The 15,170-nt window shown below is 49.5% G+C and overlaps 1 protein-coding gene and 1 long non-coding RNA gene across 2 annotated transcripts; one reads left to right on the top strand and one right to left on the bottom strand.

Annotated features, from left to right (window-relative positions):
• Positions 1 to 290: 290 nt before the first annotated feature.
• LOC119272370 lies at positions 291 to 1,975 on the bottom strand. Its single transcript, XR_005134739.1, has 3 exons — positions 1,748 to 1,975; positions 1,541 to 1,675; positions 291 to 631 (listed from the first exon to the last, which is right to left on the bottom strand). It is a non-coding gene; the product is annotated as an uncharacterized LOC119272370 (long non-coding RNA).
• A 3,790-nt stretch (positions 1,976 to 5,765) lies between these two features.
• LOC119269712 (peroxidase 2-like) lies at positions 5,766 to 7,248 on the top strand. Its single transcript, XM_037551610.1, has 2 exons — positions 5,766 to 6,087; positions 6,174 to 7,248. Exons 1-2 carry the CDS (start codon positions 5,860 to 5,862, stop codon positions 6,942 to 6,944), a joined length of 999 nt encoding a protein of 332 aa, XP_037407507.1. The 5' UTR covers positions 5,766 to 5,859; the 3' UTR covers positions 6,945 to 7,248.
• The last annotated feature ends 7,922 nt before the right edge of the window (positions 7,249 to 15,170 follow it).

The following is a 15,170-nucleotide window of genomic DNA, read 5'->3' as shown; positions in this document are numbered from 1 at the left end:
CAACCCCCTTTGTATAAAATTTATGTTTGGTAGGCAGGGTTTACCATATTGACATAAGATGGTGCAAACATCTAAAAATCCAACCTTTACAATGTAACTAACTCCCCCTTATATCCTTTGATTATGCTGATCAGATATTTTGTGGAGCAAAAGCAGCAATGTAACCAACTGATATATATATGTATGTCTAGCCCTATCAGGTATTAACAGAATCACCACGAGAATCATGTCACGAAGCACTAGGGCATATAAAGAGACAAAAATTAAAAGCATACAGGGACATAATGCTCTCACTAAAAATACTTACTTCTATAAATAAGCTCATTACAGAAAGATGGCAATATAAGCAAAGAACATACAACTGTGATAGGCCATGAACATAAGCATATATGAGTACCTCAAAGGCAAGTAAGTAACTCTTATGATCTATTTCCAGTTGAAAATATAGCTGGAAATTACAAACCATGACAAGTCAGAATGGTAGAGGAAGAGACCAACGGTCACGCAACAGTGAAGTGAGATGATCTAAATCTTACACAAAATAATTCTGTAGCTGAATGTTAACAAATAACTCTGCAGTTCTATGCTCATTCACAAATGTGGTTCAGCAGAAGCACCTCCGACCATTATTCTGTCAACAAAACAAACTCATCATTCACAAATATTCTAGGATTTTACAGTTATTCTATTTCTTGGAGATGTAAAAGTATTTAATCATGTGGGATAGTTTAAACTGAAGCAATATTAGTACAATGAAAAGTTGACATTCTCGACTCTATGTAGCTCTTTTCAGAACAGAAAAATCACTGTAACTTTAATTTCAGTATTTCCTTTGCTTGCTGAACATTGAACAATACACAACACCAGAGTCATGCTACGATTTTAGGTATACAACGAGTAACTAATAAACCATGTTTATGTACCAGTGCACCATAATTTATGAAAATACGAAGCAGAGAACGTCCAATTTTGTAGTTGAGCACATTTTGTGAGGAGTGCTCCCAACGTTTTGTGTGCCCACAACACATTATGAACCAATCGCCATGTTCATGTTCGTTCTACTTATGAGGTAGGAATGCCAGCCACTTTGGCGTTCCTCTCAATCAGAACATAAATATCATTTAGCCAAATATGTAACACTGGTATCATTACCACTGGAGCCAACCTGAACACTGATTGCAGAAAATAACTGATCAAACATGCAAGCTGCTCTGAGCAATGTGACCAGATTAGTAAATCAAATGTGGTGCTTGGAGTAGATTAAAATCAGCAGAAACATTTGGTTACTGAAGGCACACACCAATGAACATGACATGAAATTCAGAAGGATTCAGATGCTCTTAGTCCTATCAAACACCACAAAACTATCGTACAGTTTGCTCAAATCCCGAACTAAAAAGAGTGGATTGCCCTCAGCCACAAATAAGCTAACTAGCCACAAGTTTCCCCAATAAATTATGAATCGCACCAGACCCGTACCTTGGACATTAACAGTAGCAGAAAGCATTGGACGCATCAACAACCAGACCAAGAACCTTACCTAGAAACGAAGGACGGGGGAGAGGAGGAGGAGGAGAACGACGGAGGGGGCACCGGAGTCATTCGTTACAGCGCCATCGCCCTCGAGCTCGCGCGGGATCGATGCGCCGCCGCCGCCGCCGTCACCTTGGTGTCTCTGACTCACGGGAGGGGGTGAGTGGAGTATGTTGTGCCTATATGGAGTAGAGGAAGGGACGTTGAGGATTACCTCCGGGGATAAGTCCGGCTTGCTAGATGAGGGACGCCGGCGTCGAGACGGTCGAGGAGCCGGCGGGCAGCGTCGCCTTGTTTCCGCCTCACCCAGTTCTGTGCGTGCCACCAAGTTCCACGAGTCCCCCCTCGATGCTTCAAAACCCCGTGGATCGACGGGGATTTCGGTGGTTCGGCGGGGTTTGTCCATGGAAAACCCTGTGTACCAAATGAACCCATGGGGAATTTTGGGGTTTTCTGCCCCCGCGGGGTTAATCCCCTCGAAACCCCTCCGACCCCCTTGTGCCAAACGAGGCCTGAAGGTTGTTCCTAGTGCGACGTCGTCTGCGTTTTTCCATTTCTTTTCACATGTATGTGCCATCACTCAGTTCTAGTTGTTGTTTTTTTCAAACTCCCATTTGACTTCTAGTATTCATTTTTTTGTTCATTTTTGTTTTATTTTTCCTGTTTCATTATTGTTTTAAATTATGTAGTATTTTAAATTCATCATTTTTGTTTTTATTTATATTTTCAGTTTTCACCTTTTTCATTTTTTTATTCTTCATTTATTCATTTAAAATTCATGAAATTGTTTTCACTTTGTCACATGTTCGCCTTAAATGTCGTGTAAATCTTGATTACGGTTTACTTTATCACGCGTGCTTTGTGTCGCGTAGTGTGTTTGGTGTCTACTTGTCGACTTGCTCGCATGTGCGCCTTTTGTTGGGCGTTTCCGCGGCGCGCTCTTTGATCTCATTTTGATCATGTTCGCACAAACTCGATCATGCATGTCCGTGTCAGCTTGTTCTTTTTTGTGGCGCGTCCTCTTGTCCTGTTTGTTTTGTGTTGTCGCATTTATTTTCACATGGCCCTATATATGTCGTCGTTTGGGGGGCTTAACTATGAAGCTTATCCCCCATATTCTCACTGACCGACCTTTGACCCCTATTATTTTGCCTGTATTTTATTTTTCATCCCAGTTATATGTCCATCATTGACATGCAACTGGCCTGTAGTTTGTTTCATCCTAGTTACAAGTCAATTATTGACTCGCAACTGGGATCATAGTTTCGTAGTTGTCCCAGGTGCAAGTATGCCCTCAACTCGCAGCTGGAGTATGTAATTTTGTTTTTCATCCTAGTTTCAGGTCAATCATTGGCACACAACTCGACATGTAGTTTGTTTCATCCTAGTTGCAAGTCGACCCTTAAATTGCAACTAGTCTCGTAGTTTTGTAGTTGTCCCGATTCCAAGTCCATCCTTGACTCGCAACTGGGCTCATAGGTGTCTGAATTGCAAGTGCACCCTCGACTCGCAACCAGAGCATGTGTTTTTATTTTTTATCCCAGTTGCAGGTCCATCATTGATGCGCAACTGGGCGTGTATGTTGTCTCGTCCTAGTTGCAAGTTGACCCTTGACTTGCAATTAGGCTCGTAAGTTTCGTAGTTGTCTCAGGTGCAAGTCCATCCTTGACTTGCAACTGGGCTCATTGTTGTCCGAGTTGCAAGCCCACCCTCGACTCCTGTCCGGAGTATGTGTTTTTTGTTTTTCGTCCAAGTTGCAGGTCCATCGTTGATGTGCAACTTGGCGTGTAGTTTGTCTCATCCTCTTGCAACTGGGTTTGTAGTTTCATGGTTGTCCCAGGTGCAAGTCCATCCTTGACTCCTAACTAGGCTCATAGTTGTCCGAGTTGCAAACCCACCCTCGACTCGCAACTGGAGAATGTGTTTTTGTTTTTCATTCTAGTTGTAGGTCCATCATTGGCACGCAAGTGAGCATGTAGTTTATTTCATCCTAGTTGCAAGTTGACCCTTAACTCACAACTGGACTCGTAGTTTCATAATTTTCCCGGTTGCAAGTCCAGTCTTGACTCGCAACTGGACTCATAGTTGTCCGAGTTGCAAGCGCACCCTCGACTTACAATCGGAGCATGTGTTTTTATTTTTCATCCTAGTTGCAGGGTCCATCATTGACACGCAACTGGGCGTGTAAGTTGTCTCATCCTAGTTGCAAGTCGACACTTCACTTGCTACTGGGCTCGTAGTTTCGTAGTTGTCCCAGGTACAAGTCCACCTTTGACTCGCAACTGGACTCATAATTGTCCGAGTTGCAAGCCCACCCTCGACTCGCAACCGAAGAATGTGTTTTTTCATCCCAGTTGCAGGTCCATCATTGACATGCAACTGGGCATGTAGTTTGTCTCATCCTAGTTGCAAGTCGATCAATGACTCGCAACTGGGCTCGTAGTTTCGTAGTTGTCCGAGTTGCAAGTCTACCCTCGACTCGCGAACGGAGAATGAATTTTTGTTTTTCATCCCAATTGCAGGTCTATCATTGACACGCAACTAGGCGTGTAGTTTGTCTCACCCTAGTTGCAAGTTGATCAATGACTCGCAACTGGGCTCGTAGTTGTCAGACTTGCAAGCCCACCCTCGACCTGCAACTGGAGCAGGTGTATTTGTTTTTCATCCTAATTGCATGTTCACCCTTGACTCGCAACTGGGCGCATAGCTTGTTTCGTCCCAGTTGCAAGTCGACCCTTGACTCGCAACTGGCTCGTAGTTTCATAGTTGTCCTAGGTGCAAGTCCTCCTCGACTCATAACTTGTCCAAGTTGCAAGACCATCCTCTACCCACAACTAAAGCATGTGTTTTGTTTTTAATCCTAGTTGCAAGTCTACCTTTTATCGCAACTAGCTCATAGCTTGAATACGTGAACATTTTTAAAACCACAAAATTTCTTGAATATGTGAACATTTTCCGGGTTTTCTAACGGGTTTGTTATTTTCCCCTTACATTTATTTATTTATTTCATAAATTTTCAATGTGCATTTTGAAATTTTTAATGTGTGATGGTAAAAGGTTTACCCCAGATATATTAAACAAAGTTCACCGTACAAAGGAAAGAAAGTCAATGTATATTAAAAAAGTTAAATCATATATTAAATTATTGTTCAGTGTGTATTCGAAGAAATAATGTTCACTGTATATGATAAAATGTTTAGTCTATATTTGAAAAAATATTCAACATATATTAGAAAAAATATAATACAAAAAATATAAAAAAGAAAAAAACTGGAAGGAAGCCAGAAGAAACACTAAACCTGAAAGAGAAAAAGAAAGAAATTATAAAAAAATACAGAGTGCAGTACTGCCTTTTCTTTTGAGCAAAAAGTGTACTATTGCGTGAAATACAAAGAAAACAAAAGAAAAGGAGGTAGCGATCAAGGAGAAGCACTAGGCCTGGCCCATGCGAGCACGCTCTGGGTGGCCCTGGTTTACTCATGCTGGCTGATTCTCAAAAAAAAAATCACGCTGGGATTGACAGACAAAACAACAACAAACAAAGAAAAGGCAACAAACAAGTGCTAAAAAATCAACTTAGATGTGACATAGTTATCTTATATCTAAATGAGTCCTAGACACACCCAATTAGTATTAGCTGACTCCCGCTTGCCGGCCCCTAAACAAACTGGCCTCACCAGAAATTTCTCGCACTGCATGCATGTATATTTAATTTATTCGAGTTCTAGCTAGAAGCCTCAACAGATTTGAAGGAGACGAAACACAAAAGAAACGTTCTTAATTAACCTCACCTCTCAACAACCGGAAAAACAAGCGTCCCCATCTGCCACTGGCGGATCATATCGTATGCAGAACCGGAAGGAAAGAGACACGGAGCTGGTCACACCAATCAGCTGCTCGATCTAGCTATTGCTCTCCAGCTTGTTCATGACCGGTTCACATATCAGTCGAGTCAACTGTATGTAACCATCAGGCTAATGTTTGTTACCACTATTTCTGTATCATATCACTATCAACGCCCTTTGATTAATTTTCGGAGCCACTGGGAAGAAAAAGAGCACATTGGGCGAATTCAATGACGCTTAAGATTGGTGGCAACCACCGGTGTATAGTAACGTTCCAACGAAGCCAAAATGCATTGTTAATTTTAAGCACGCGGCAACATATGCATTCTTGGCCAAGGCTAGGTCTTCGAATTTCGAATGCCTACCTATATAAGTAGCTTCATGCTGGAACTATGGCAACACGCATTCTCCACCGATTGACCACTTACACTTCTCTCTTCCCATCCAATCTTAGTCGAGCAAGCAAGCTAGCTTCGAAAATATGGCGGCTGTTGCTGCAAAGCTGCACGTTCTGATGGCTTGTGCATTGCTGCTCCTCGCTGTGGGGTGCCAGGCCAGCCCTTTCTGGCCACTGCAGATCGGGTTCTACCACGACAAGTGCCCCCAAGCGGAGGCCGTTGTCAAGGGCGTCATGGAGAAGGCCATCTCCCAGAACCCCGGCAATGGCGCCGCCATGATCCGCATGCTCTTCCACGACTGCTTCGTCGAGGTACTGCAAGAAATGAATTTGCAAACATATATATCTGCAGCCGATTAGTCAGGCTTGGTTAATTTTGTTGAGTTGTTGATGAATAGGGATGTGATGCTTCCGTCCTACTCGACCCAACCCCGTTCAGCCCGACGCCGGAGAAGCTCAGCCCGCCGAACGACCCTTCCCTGCGGGGCTTCGAGCTGATTGACGCGATTAAGGACGCCGTCGAGGCGGCCTGTCCGGGCGTCGTCTCCTGCGCCGACATCGTCGCCTTCGCGGCCCGTGACGCCTCCTGCATCCTCAGCAGGGGCAAGGTGAACTTCGAAATGCCGTCCGGCCGCCGCGACGGCACCTTCTCCAACGCCTCCGAGCCGCTCAAGTTCCTGGTCCCACCGGCGTCCAACCTCGGCGAACTCATCGAGAGCTTCGTCGTCAAGGGCCTCAACGCGGAGGACCTGGTCATCCTCTCCGGTGCGCACACCATCGGCCGCTCCCACTGCTCCTCCTTCGTCCCCGACCGCCTCAACGCCCCCTCCGACATCAACGGCGGCCTCGCCGCGTTCCTGAGGAGGCAGTGCCCGGCCGACGCGACCTCGGGCGGCAACGACCCGACGGTGATGCAGGACGTGGTGACGTCCAACAAGCTGGACAGGCAGTACTACAAGAACGTGCTGTCGCACACCGTGCTCTTCACCTCCGACGCGGCGCTCATGACGTCGGCGGAGACGGCGAGAATGGTGGTGGACAACGCCAACATCCCCGGGTGGTGGGAGGACAGGTTCGAGAAGGCCATGGTGAAGATGGCCGGCATCGAGGTCAAGACCGGCTACCAGGGCCAGATCAGGAAGAACTGCCGCGCAATCAACTACTACTAAGTGGAGTGGTACAGCTGCGCACGTACGTACGGGTGCATGCATGGTGAAAGATCACTCAATCTCGATTCATTCTTTGCTCTAACCTGCAAGCGAGTTCATGTTATTGTAAAATTTGGCAATTCTTTCACTGCGCTCTTTTTCTTAATTGTCGTTTTTTCCTTTGGTTATTTCTTTGTCCAATTCTCTCCGAGCTACGTAATTCTTTGTGTATATGGGGTAGTACATGTGTGACTGCAAAGCAATGTTGTTATAATGTTCTGTATTTGGAATAATAAAGTGATGCATGCAACAATTTTTTTTTAAAGATGTACACTCATAGGCATGCATTATTTGTATTTTCATAATAACAACGATACAAAGATGAGACGCATACAAGCAATAGAAAAACAAGAAGAATACAAGCAGTTGTACTGCTGCATACTACCCTCGCTGCAACTACCAAGCTTTCCAATTTTTCGATGAGCGGCACCCACACCTGCACCCAACAATGTCACAGCTCTCTCCCGCTTGCAGCCCCATCTCCGACGAGGTACTGGATCAGCCTCGTCGTGGCCTACGCTCATTGTTGCCGTTCCTCATGTCGTCCCCGCCTTTAGATCAAACCCGCCTTTAGCTTTGATCTGAAATCGACCGACGCCAGAAAAGAAAATTACGGACCTGAGTTAGCAAAACCATAAATTACCTCAGTTGGTGCGTACGCACATAGTATTCTTTCCCCTCTCGCAAGGCGGCTAAGGAAAGCCTTCTTCTCTTCGATCTTCGCCGGCGAGCCCGTGGATTCGCGTCCCCTCCGCCTGCCGCTCCGGCGGTCGGTGGCGGGGGAGGGTATTCCTGGTGCCTCGACTTATATAGGCCGGCTCCGGTATGGGAGCGGCGACAGCGGCGCGTCTGCGGTCGTTCTAGCGGCGGCAATGGTCGTTCGGTTGTTCATGGACGTCGATGTAATTTTTATTATGTTTGAAGTGTTTTGTACTACTGGTAAGTCTTCATAATAGATCTGATATTTTTGCAAAAAAAAAAAAATCGAGAATGTTATTACCATCAACGACAACTGGAAAAGGAGCCGGTTCCATTATGATTTTCCATGTAGGAGTACTAACAAATAGTGCACTAGGAACGAACAAAGGGACTATGCATGTGTCCAATCTGAAATCTGAATTTATCAGTAGGCCCCATGCGTCGCTGTGAGCGAGTGCACTGTGCATGCGTCTGCTAATGATCAGTCGTGCTGTGTGCGCCAGCGAGTTGAGACAAAGTTAGCATGACAAAAAAAATTGACGATATCTTAACCTCTGCCATGAATCAATTCATGGTACTGCCTCCGTCAATATAAAATGTCATTATAACTAAGTACTCGTATAAGCGTAACGATCAAGCAATTTTTTAACGAACGAGTTCATTGCCAGAAGGCAGAGCAAGTGAAATGTCGCTGCTGTGTTGGATATGCCTAGAAGATTGCTTCCACACGCTGGCCTACATACGCCTACACACAGCTAGCAAGATCATTGAAAATTTAACAAATCCCGTCCCCCAGTTTTATATTTTCTCTACACGCTTTGCGTAGAAAAGCGAACCTACCCGCATAGAAAAAGGCATCAAATTCTTCTCACGGTCTCTTTTTCTCCCCAAAGAGAATAAAAGAGGCTAAAAATAGCAAGCGGAATGCGTGTGACTTTGTGAAGATATTTTCTTTATATAAAAGTGCAAACTACCTCCAAATGGCAGAATGCCATGTATTTAAAAACAAAACTTAATGCTCGAATGACATGTTCTTGGGAACGAGTAAACCTTACATAGTCGCATTGTAACCTTGAACTGTTCACGGTTTATACATGGTCAAACTGGTTCTAACACTTGATCCTTTCACTGATATTAAGCATGGCAAAATTCAACAAAATTTCAAGAAGTTTCATGTAGTTTTAGATATTGTGATGGTACCCAGAATATTTGCATCGTCTTTGTTTAATTTACCACATCGGATCTTCCACACTCGGCAAACATGACTCGACTGACCACTAGTCGGCAAAGGCAAGTATGTCGAGTCGAATCTTTGCCGAGTGCAAAAAATGAAAACTCGGCAAACTAAGGGTCAGGCTGTATTCGGGATGAAGGAATTTCACAAAAAATGTGGAGGTTTTCTTTCTGTGGTTTCTTTTTCCCTTTAGAGGCGGTACAAAGGTTGCAACAAAACCATAGGAATTGAAGCTCTAACGTGCATATTCCAAAGGAATCTGAACATCCACTCCGTCCAGCAAACCGGAGGCCGTCGCCATGGCCGGGTCCCACAAGCTCGCCATCGGCAGCTTCTCCGAGCTTAAGGCGGCACTCCGGAGCGTCGAGTGCGCCCACTCCACACACTTCTCCGTAGGAGAGAGTGTTGGAGCCAGAGCGAGATATAGAGAGAGAGGGCGTGCAACAGCTCTTGTATTCATCATCTGGTGTTACACTGGTTTATATATGTACAGCTCAACTGACTCAACCGATGCTAGGCTAAAAACTAGGCATGCACAGAGGACACGAACACACGTTCGCTAACACCCCGCCGCAGTCGTGTCGTCGCTGCTTGGCAAGACACAAAGACTGGACCGGAAAGCCTGGAAGACCGATGTTGGCAAACCCTTGGTCATGATATCTGCGAGCTGTTGAGTCGTTGGTACATGTACAATGCGAAAATCGCCGAGGGCCACCTTCTCTCTGACAAAATGAATGTCCAACTCGATGTGTTTTGTCCGCCGATGATGAACGGGATTGGTGGACATATACACGGCCGAGATGTTGTCACAAAAGACGATGGTAGCCTTCGGCGGTGAGCCACCGAGCTCATGGAGAAGTTGCCGTAGCCATACACAATCGGCGACGGCATTGGCGACGGCGCGGTATTCTGCTTCCGCGCTGGATCGTGACACGATGGCCTGCCGCTTCGAGGACCAGCTGACAAGCGTGTCACCGAGATAAACGCAATAGCCAGAGGTAGAGCGGCGGGTGTCGGGGCAGCCGGCCCAGTCGGCGTCGGAGTAAGCGATGATCTCAGTCGACCGAGAGATCGGAAGTAGAAGACCGTGGGTGGAGGTGCCGCGAACATAGCGTAGAATGCGCTTGATGATGGCGAGATGACTGTCCCGTGGATCATGCATGTGCAAGCACGCCTGCTGGACCGCGTACGCCAGATCAGGGCGTGTCATAGTGAGGTATTGCAGCCCGCCTGCGAGGCTGCGATACTCCGAGGGATCGTCCACGGGGCGGCCGACGTCGGCGGCAACCTTGGGCGACGTGTCAACCGGAGTGGAAGCGGGATGGCACTGCGACATGCCGGCGCGACGGAGAAGGTCCTCGGCGTATTGGGTCTGGTTGAGGAAGAACCCACGCGAGGTGCGCTGCACGCGTATGCCGAGGAAGTAGTGGAGAGCACCCATGTCCGTCATCGCGAACTCGTGCTGAAGCTGATCGACAATGGTGCGAAGCAAGACCGCCGATGAGGCAGCAAGGACGATGTCGTCGACGTACAGTAGAAGATAGGCGGTGTCGCCGCCCCGCCGTAGTATGAATAGCGAGGCGTCGGAGCGCGAGGCGGTGAACCCAATGGTGGCGGCGAAGGTGGCGAAGCGATGAAACCAAGCCCGCGGAGCCTGCTTGAGGCCGTATAGGGACTTGGAGAGGCGGCACACATGATCGCGGCGAGCCTCGTCGACGAATCCAGCAGGTTGATAGCAGTAGACCTGCTCGTCGAGGAGGCCGTGAAGGAAGGCGTTCTTCACGTCGAGCTGGTGCACCGGCCAGCCGCGTGAGCACGCCAGAGTGAGCACGGTGCGGATCGTCGCTGGCTTTACCACCGGAGAGAAAGTCTCGCCGAAGTCGATGCCCGGGCGCTGTGTGAAGCCGCGGACAACCCAACGAGCTTTGTACCGGTCGAGGGATCCGTCGGCGTTCGTTTTGTGCCTGAAAACCCACTTGCCCGTGACAATATTAGTGTGAGGTGGGCGAGGGACAAGGGTCCACGTGGAGTTGGCGAGGAGAGCATCGAATTCGGATTGCATGGCAGAGCGCCAGTTCGGGTCGTTGAGAGCAGCTCGAACGGACGTGGGAATTGGAGAGATTGTGGTGGCATGCAGATTGGCGTATTTTGGGTTCGGTTGGAATATTCCATGGCGTGCACGCGTGAGCATTGGGTGTGGAACATGCGCAGGAGGCGGCTCTGGAGAGACGTGGTGCATGGGAGTTGGTGGGGTAGGTGGGCCAGCGGGTGTAGAGTTGGGCCCGGGCGGGGACGTGGGGAAAGGAGTGGAGTGCGGAGTGGGAGGCGGGGATTGCATGGGTGGGCCAGGTGGCGATCCAGGAGGGGTCGGGGTAGGCGGTGGCCATGCAACGTCGACGTAGTCCGCGGGAGGTGGATCACGAGCTGATTCGGGCGAGTCTTCAGGAGATTTTGGCAGCGTTTTAAATGGAAAGATAGACTCCACGAAAGTTACGTGCCTGGAGAATAGGATGCGCCGGGTAATGGGGTCGTAACAACGATAGCCTTTTCGCTCGTCCGGGTAACCGAGAAAAATGCAAGCCGCTGATCAAGGGGAGAGTTTGTGTGGGGCGGTAGCAATGAGGTTGGGATAACAGAGGCATCCAAAAACACGGAGATGACGAAAATCGGGTGGGGTCCCGAAGAGAAGTTCGTATGGTGTGGTGAGGAGATTGGCTTTGCAGGGACGCCGATTTAGGAGATAGGTGGACGTGGCAAGGGCTTCGGCCCACCAACGAGGAGGCATGGAGGCGTGTAGGAGGAGGGTCCGGACACCGTCGTTGAGGGTACGGAGTATCCGTTCGGCCTTGCCGTTTTGTTGGGAAGTATGGGGACAGGTGAGGCGGAAAAGCGTGCCGTGGGAGGCAAAGAGTGAGCGATTTGCGAGATTGTCGAATTCACGCCCATTGTCGGTCTGAAAGGCAAGGATAGGACGGGAGAATTGTGTTTGAGCGTAGGCATAAAACTGAACAAGGAGACTATGAACCTCAGATTTGCGGCGTACGGGAAAGGTCCAGACATAGTGTGTGAAATCATCTAAAATGACCAAATAATATTGATAACCAGATACACTTGAGATCGGACTCGTCCATAAGTCACAATGACAAAGTTCAAAAGGAAAAGAAGTGTGAGAGGAAGAAGAACTAAAGGGAAGTCTAGTGTGTTTGCCTAGACGACAAGCCTCGCAATGTGTCGTCGAGGTTTTATTACAACTGAAATCAAAAAAAGAAGAGGCTTTGGCAAGGGCGGCGGCTCCAGGATGGCCGAGGCGCTGGTGCCACAAGTCGGCGGTGACGGCGGCGGTGAGGCAGTGGCTTGACGGGGCGAAGGTGTAGAGGTCGCCGGAGGAGTCACATCGGAGAAGCACCGTCTTTGTGGCCAGATCCTTGATAGAAAAACCATAGGGATCAAATTCAATTGAAACTAAATTGTCACGAGTGAAAGCACGAACGGAAACTAAGTTTTTGATGAGGGAGGGAGAGATGAGAATTTCAAGAAGGGAGAGAGGTCGGGAGGGGGTACAGAAGGAAGTAGAGCCGACGCCGGTAATGGGAAGAAGAGAACCATTGCCGACGATGATAGAAGAAGGAGAGGATGGGTTGGGTAGGGAGAAGGGAATACCGGAACCGGAGCTCATGTGGGACGAAGCGCCGCTGTCGAGGACCCATTCGCCGCCGGGTGCAGAGGGCGGATGCAGCGCCATCTGATTGAGGGCGGCGATGAGAGCCGCCTGATCCCATTGTGGGGAAGGCGACGCCACCGTTGTGGCCTGGTGCGCTTGGGGCGGAGTCGGGGCAGGTGGCCGGGCACCAAGTATCCCTTGGAAGGTGCCGGCGACAGTAGTAGGAGGACGCGGTCCAGGGAGAAGCCCAGCAGGAGCAACCCCGCCGGAAGAGGAGCCTCCAGGCCCCGCTGGGTTGGCCTTGCGCTTCTTTGGGCGGCCGCGTGCCCCGGAGGAGCCGGCCGAGCTGCCGGCGGCGTGGGGCAGAGGGCCGAGCAGGGCCGGGTTGAAGGAGGCCGGAGCGGGCGCCGGCGCCGGCGCCGGAGGTCGCGCCGCGTAGTAGGCGCTGGCCTGGGCGATGAGTGCGGTGCGCGCGGCCACGCGCGCCTGGCGGCTGAGGCGCTGCTCCTCGAGCTGGAGGAAGGAGCGCAGCTTGATGAAGGAGGGCCGACGTCCACTCGTCATGTGGGGAACGGCGTGCTGGAAGCGCTCGTCGAGGCCGCGGAGGACGTTGTGGACGAGGTCGCGGTCCTTGATGCGATGGCCGAGGTCCCGAAGGGTGTCAGCCATCTGCTTGAGCCGAGAAGTGTACTCAACGACGGAAAGATCTCCTTGAAGAAAACTGTGAAATTCATCAAGGAGATAGGTGATGCGCGCATCGCGGTTGCTACGGAAGAGCGAGCGGAGCGAGCGCCATATGGTGTACGCTGAGTTCTTGCGCTCCTGGACGATCTCCAAGGTTGAGGGCGTCACGGTGGCGTTATACCACGAGAGGACGGCGAAGTCGTTGAGCGCCCAGTCGGATGTAGCCTGCGCCGGCGAGCCGTCGACATGATCGGTGAGGCCGAACTTGGCGAGGGCGGAGAGAAACTGACGGCGCCAGAGGCCGTAGTTTTCTTTCTCGTAGTCGAGGGTGATGAGAACGTGGTCCCGGATGCGAAGGCTTTGGACCTGAAGAGTGGGCAGGGTTTGGGTGGCAACCGGGAGATCAAACGGCTCGTCGTCGGAGGAGTCGCCGGTGGAAGAGTTGGAGGAGGAGGAGCTCATGGCGTGGGAAGAGTGGGGCAGCGGAAGAAACGGATCTCAGTTAAACTGATACCATGTTGGAGCCAGAGCGAGATATAGAGAGAGAGGGCGTGCAACAGCTCTTGTATTCATCATCTGGTGTTACACTGGTTTATATATGTACAGCTCAACTGACTCAACCGATGCTAGGCTAAAAACTAGGCATGCACAGAGGACACGAACACACGTTCGCTAACAGAGAGCAGATGGTTCTTCAAGTTATGCCTTAATCCCCATGTGCGCCGTATGTTCACGTCCCTGTGCCTCGTCCACACTGGCGCCGATGAGGCGCTGACGACGGCGGAGTTCAGCTTTGAGGTTGAGGGGGTGGTGAACTTCGAGACGCAGAAGATGACGCGCACGTTTGACTGTGCCAACCCTCAACACCGCTTCCCGTACCAGCTTGAGCCGAGCACGCCGACCATGAACGACCGCCTCATTGTTCGGTGCCTCCTCGCTGTTATTGCGGAGAAGCCAAGATTGCTCCCTGCTGCTATTCCGACCGATATCCCGCACACCGGATCAGTACTAACTCCTCTACTGAGCACCACGCATGGTGAGATATGATACCTCTTTGGATGACGGCCTTGAGCTGTTTTGCAAACTACTCCCTCAAAAATATAGTTTTTGATCCCTGAAAACTTATCCCCTCCCAACTAAACTTGCTTTGAAAAGAGCAACTCTCAGCAAACTTCGCTCTCCCACGCCGTCTATCTCAGTCCCCTCCCCCTCTCTGCCTCCCTCCCCATTGTCTCTATCCTCGCCGAAGTCGAAATCTGCCGAATACGTGATTTTCGTTGTCATTGCTGTCACGAAGCCCCAATTCGCTAGGAATGAAACTGTCAAAAGCATCATAATGTCGTAGGCTACCCCGAGCGTAAACCCATGTGAGCCATCGGCGCCGGAAGCAGCCGAGTTCATCGCCGCCATCGCTTCCTCTGGCTCGTGTTCGTCACCGGCGAGGGAATCGGTGTTGCAGGCTACTAGGAGACTCCCATACCTCCATGTCACACGGTCGCCGTCCAAGCTCCATCATCGGCCGCCACTGCTAGGAGCTCCTCCACACACAAGGTGTGTCACACGATCGCCACCTAAGCTCCATCATCGGCCGCCACTGCTAGGAGCTCCTCCACACAAGGTGTTCGGCCAATTAGACGAACGGTAAATCTTCTAGGGAAAGGGCTTGGTGCCCAAAAGTTCAGTGCCTTATATATTGGAGATTAAAGGATAGGACAAGGGCTTGAGATTAGGTGGTTATCTGTGCTAAGCTAACAAACAAATCAAACCTCAAAGATAAGAAATTCTTAATGATTGATTGATTGCAACAAAAGTGGATTGCCAGGAATGAAGCAAATATAGCCATGCTTCCAAGGGAGGATGTATTTGTCAAAATAAGAGGAAACATATGCCCTTGCTATTATTAAGAGAG

The sequence above is a fragment of the Triticum dicoccoides genome, chromosome 3A (assembly GCF_002162155.2).
Source record: "Triticum dicoccoides isolate Atlit2015 ecotype Zavitan chromosome 3A, WEW_v2.0, whole genome shotgun sequence".
Lineage (NCBI taxonomy): Eukaryota > Viridiplantae > Streptophyta > Magnoliopsida > Poales > Poaceae > Triticum > Triticum dicoccoides.
This window is presented reverse-complemented; position numbering and strand designations above follow the sequence as displayed.